The 5471-nt window shown below is 26.6% G+C and overlaps 1 protein-coding gene across 1 annotated transcript; it reads left to right on the forward strand.

The window, feature by feature from the left end:
- The first annotated feature begins 501 nt into the window (after positions 1-501).
- LOC149519135 (uncharacterized) lies at positions 502-5038 on the forward strand. The gene is made up of 3 exons (XM_089759531.1): positions 502-1387; positions 3283-3987; positions 4293-5038. Exons 1-3 carry the CDS (start codon positions 704-706, stop codon positions 4491-4493), a joined length of 1590 nt encoding a protein of 529 aa, XP_089615657.1. The 5' UTR covers positions 502-703; the 3' UTR covers positions 4494-5038.
- The last annotated feature ends 433 nt before the right edge of the window (positions 5039-5471 follow it).

Here is a 5471-nt window from a genome sequence, read left to right on the forward strand (position 1 = left end):
CTTTATATAATAAAATATTATTCAATAACTATTATTATTGAATTGATAAAGCTCTTAAATCGTATGATTTGGGGAAGGGAAAAAAAGGAAAAAAGAAAGAAAAAAATAAGAAACGAAAGAAGAAAATGTAGGAAGTAAAAGAAAAGAAATGAAAAATAAGGAAAAATAAAATTATTTAAAAAGTTTAAAATTTTATAATCTATTAGTATTAAAAATTAAATTAATAAAATTATAATTATATCAATTATTTTTTACTTTTACGCATAGCAATAATAAAATTTTATTTTAGTTTTACACACACCATTAATTATGTTATAATTGTGTTCAATTTATATTCATATAAAAATTTATGGATAAAAAATATATATAAAAATATTTTTTTATTGTCATGTTTAATCGTATCCATGTCCTTTATTTTTAAAATTATTGTGTTATTGTGTCCATGTAGTGTCATACCTATATTAGTTATACTCAGTTTAATTTGAATTGTTTAAATTTTTACAGTAATGAACTTTCAGTGAAAAGTGAAGGATAAAAATAATCTTTTAGCTCAAATCTTTCTTTTTCCTAATAAGAGATATCTCATTATATGTTTCGAATTTTGTTGCTGTTTTCCTTTATATTGTGAATCTATCAGGATGTTCCATTAAATTGTTTCAAGGAATTATTATGCAATGTCCAAAAACTTACCACGGATGCAATCATGCATCACAAAAATCTCATTCCAAACGTCGATTCGCGGGGTCTACATGAATTAACTTTTCTTACACTTAAAGATGGTAAAGAGCTGGAATGCTTGATTGATACAACAGATCAAGGCCATGTCTCAACCATTCCACTGCTGCCAAATTTAACAAATTTGAAGCTGAAGTCATTACCAAAATTGAAGTGGATATGGAAAGGGCCCAGCCATCATGTCTGCCTCCAAAGCCTGAAGGTTGCAGTAATTAGTGGCTGCAATAAATTGAAATATCTCTTCTCACCATCACTTGTTCAAAGCTTGGTGATGCTAGAACAACTCAAGATAGAAGACTGCGATGAACTGGAACACATTGCCACAGAGTTGGAAAGCGATGATAGTATAGAATCAGACAGTGGCCTTCTCCATCCTCCGCCCTTGCCAAAATTGGCATCTCTTGAAATACATGGTTGTCCACGACTGCAGTATGTCTTCAATGTCGCAGAAGAAAAGAATGGAGTTGATCATGCCATTGCTCTCCGTCGCCTGCAACATCTACGACTTGAAAACTTGGAAAATTTGAGTAGCTTCTGTTCAGAAAACTATCCCATTATGTCACCAACCTTGAAGAAGTTAATCATTGTGGTCTGTCCTCGATTGGAAAATTTCATTATTCAACTACAAGTCCACAAACAGCTTCAACCAAAGGTATTGTTACACTCTTTTCCTTCAATTGTAGTTCGAGATTTTGCCTTTGGTATTTGTTTTACATACATACTAGCTTTTTTAATCGTGTTATTATTTTCTTAATTTAAATTTATTTTTTAACTTTAATTTTTTATATTTCCTCAATAAAAGAATATGCAAACTTTTATTAATCAACTATATAATCATACATTTATAAATTTTAAGGTACGATTAAATGATAGCATTCACTTATTATCATTTAAAGTATAATCTTTTACAAAATTTCAAAGAATTATGCAAATGCTTTCTTTTTTAACAAAAAATATTTTGTTATTTAGCTAAATATAAAAAATTTTGTTACTAATTATTTATTTTTTGATAAAAAAAAGAAAGGGTCAATCTTTTAATAGTAAAAAATTAATAATTATTTTTATGATAATGTTAATATGGATATAAAAAAGATATCATTTTGTTAAATTATAAGACATTTATATTAATAGAATATTCATAAACTATTAAATCTTATAAAGTTGAACCAAAAATAAAACATAAAATAATAATAATTTCTTTTTCTATATATATTTGATTGAACAATCAAGCATATATAATTATTAATTTGTTCATAACCATTTGCTTTTTATTAATTATTATTTTTTACATACTTCAACATATATATTTGCTTTTTATTAAAACATAAGTCAAATATACATGTATCCAAAAAACCAAATATACGAATTGAGGACGCATATACAGTTGAAATCTCTTGAACTTATGCATAACAAATATCCAACTTAACTAAATATATATATAAATATATAAATCAATTTTTTTAGGATAAATCAAATCAAATGCATATATCATATAATAGAAATAACACCAAATAAACAGTTTGAAGAAACAAACAAATGGAGGAAATAAAAAAATAAAAAAGAAATAAAATATGAAAAAGAAAAGTAATGAACCATACCTATTACCGAGTTGAAACTAATCCAAATGTACTTTCGTTTTCTTTCCATTATTGAAATTTGATAAAAAAAAAATCAATGTCATTTAAGCAAAAATTATATAAAAATAAAACAATCCAACACCATCACATACTTATTTTTGCAAATAAAAAAAAAGAATAATAAAGGCAAAAATGGACTTACTTCTTCATAGTATGATGTGGTTTACTCTTCTTTCTAACATTTGTCCATTCCCGTCAAAACTAATAAATCATAACTGTCAAGTAAAAAAAAGGCTTGTATTTTTCAATTTTTAATTCTAATAACAACAAATAAAATAAGCTTGGCTAGAAGGTGACCTCTCATTTTATAAACTCTTTATTTTCAATTTTAGATTCTGATTTCATCAAATAAAAATTTAATAAATATATATATTTGGAATTATGATTAAATTTAAAAAAAAAAGATAAATTATGATTTAGTATATTTAAATTTGAAACTTATGTAATATTTTCAACCTTTGATAGAGTTTGGTTTGAATTTAAATAATTATGCAAAAATATTAAATTTAAATAATTTATTAAATAGAATTATTTGATGGTAGATAAAAATATATTAACCATATAAATACATATATTTTTGGAACTATGATTAATGTAAAAAGAAAAAATAAATTATAATTTAATATATTTGAATTTAAAATTTATACAAAATTTTTTTTATAGATTTTGATTTTAATTTAAATAATTATTTAAAAATATTAAATTTGAATAATTTATTAAATGGAGTTATTTGATAAACAATATAATAATATAAACATCATCCTACATGTCATAAAGAGAAGTTATTCACATAAATGTACTTATATATATATATATATATTAGATTTTGTACTTTTGAAGTCATATATTATTTGACCATTGTAATTTATTCAAATTTTAATGAAATTATGATATTTTTATATTTATACAGGAGTTACGATTCTCTGAGTTGGGACAAGACAATGTGTGTGACACTATTAATTGGGAGAATATATTTCAAATTCAAGGCGGACACTTGTTCTCAAAGATAGAGATTTTAAATCTAAAGGGTATACATCAGTTGCAGAGTCCCATCCAAGTTGCAAGCCTTCCTTATCTTAAAGACTTAAAAGTGTCAAGTTGTAAAAGGCTGAAATCTCTCTTCTCTTCTATGCTTGCTTCAAATATGCCGCAATTGAAAGTTTTGAAAATAAAGTGTTGTGAGGAGTTGGAAGAAATCATTGAAATGGACCAAACTTCAATAGCATCATCATCACAGAGTCATCTCCAACCTATATCCTTCCCTATTCTTCAATTTATATCTATTTCTGGGTGTAGCAATTTGAAAAGCTTGTTTCCTATTAGTGTCGCCCGTTCTTTTGCCAACCTCGAGAGAATCCAAATTGAAGGGGCTTCTAAACTAGAGCAAGTCTTCGGGTATCAAGGTGAACTAAACATTGAAGATGATCAAAAGGGAATGGTGCTCCCTAAATTACAAATTTTGAATCTTCATGAGCTATCAAGCCTAAAGAGTTTTGCTCCAATGGGTTATCATTTCCGATTCCCTTCTTTGTTTCATTTTAAAATAACCAAATCTCCCAAGTTGACCAAAAGTGTCATCATGGATTCAAAACATCCTATGCCTGCCATAACAGAGGTACCTAACCGACTTTTTTTTCTAACTATTATGCTTAATTAATTAATTTGTTGTTCTTGATCATATTGATACTAATGATGAAATGATGATGCATTGAAACAAAAGTTATGTTAGTAAATAACTACATATTATTATGAATTGGATGATTCTTTTATATACACACAAGTCATATGCATAATTAATTAATTAATTACTTCTAGCATTATTTACTTAATAAGAATTGTCTTTATTTTTTGTGTATCCTCGTGACAAGAAAACGGAAATTTAGTACTTTATGTCACTTTTTTGGGTAATTTGTTGTGAAGGAACCCCAACAAGTTCAGAATAATACAACAGATAATACAACAGAAGGTTTCACCACAATGGAAGAAATAGTTGATAATCAAACCACTTGCAATGATATAATTTGGAGAAGCTGTGAAGATCAAGTACCACAATATATGACTGTGGGACAAACAAGGATAACGTTACACAAGGAAGTGAAAACTTCAGGAGAAACTTGTTAGCTAAGCAGGTAAATAGGGATTTTTTTTTCCATGTACTGTGGTGGATTTACATGGTATTGTGGGGTGTCCCTTGAAAAATAAAAGAAAATTTAAATAAAATTTTGTGTTGGATACCCATAAAATTTTTTTTGGAGACTCCTAAAAATTAAAAAAATAAGAAAATTTAAAGGAAATTTTTCCATGAACATCCAAAAATTTCTTCTAAACATGATTTTAATGGATAAAATTAATAAACCCATCGACGGTATTTTATATATTATAAGTGAACATTTTTTGACAAAAATCTTGAATCCACCATTGTCCATGTATTTATGATTTCCTTAATCAAGCTTCTTGTTTAAATTCTTATTGATTCTTTGCCTCAATGTAGGTGATTGATACTTGATTGTGCTCATTATCATTTGAGCTTTTCTGTTTTATGGTACTGTCAACTGATTGGATCTCTGCTTTTTCAGCTTTACTTTGCAATGAAGAAGTAATTTATTCTATGTTGCATTGCATTTGCTTGTTTGATATTGTGAAATAAAGCCATATTTAGCCATTCATTTAAGACAAACTTCATGTATATATATATATATATATATATATATATATTTTAATATTTGGACTCGAACTCAAGCTTGCATATCTCATAAATCCTCTTCTTATCACTTGGCCAAGAGATTGGTGGCGAAATTCATGTACTCTTAAGAACCATGGTTTTTTGTGTTCAGTTTAGTTTGCTGGTTCTTTATTAGTTGCTTGTAGCAGCTTGAATGGATGACTAATACATAGTTATGTCTACTTGCATGTCATAGATAGTTTTCTATGCTTGTTTTTATTGTGGTGATTTAATAATTAATTCAATGATAAGTTATTTATACGTTACATTATATGAACTCACGTGATAGGCCAATAATGTACAACTAACGGCTTAACACTTACATACTTTTTTTTATATTCTTTTCATTTTCGTTTTTTCTTAATATAATTAAAAAG

Source organism: Durio zibethinus, chromosome 4 (genome assembly GCF_047325235.1).
Source record: "Durio zibethinus cultivar Kanyao isolate XHJ-2024 chromosome 4, ASM4732523v1, whole genome shotgun sequence".
Lineage (NCBI taxonomy): Eukaryota > Viridiplantae > Streptophyta > Magnoliopsida > Malvales > Malvaceae > Durio > Durio zibethinus.

What these genes read in the sequence shown, in the direction of transcription:
- LOC149519135 (XM_089759531.1), top strand. Translation starts at nt 704, where the DNA reads ATGCATCACAAAAATCTCATTCCAAACGTCGATTCGCGGGGTCTACAT. An exon ending in ACAAACAGCTTCAACCAAAG is followed by an intron (nt 1,388 to 3,282) that starts GTATTGTTACAC and finishes ATATTTATACAG; the next exon opens with GAGTTACGATTCTCTGAGTT. An exon ending in CTATGCCTGCCATAACAGAG is followed by an intron (nt 3,988 to 4,292) that starts GTACCTAACCGA and finishes TTTGTTGTGAAG; the next exon opens with GAACCCCAACAAGTTCAGAA.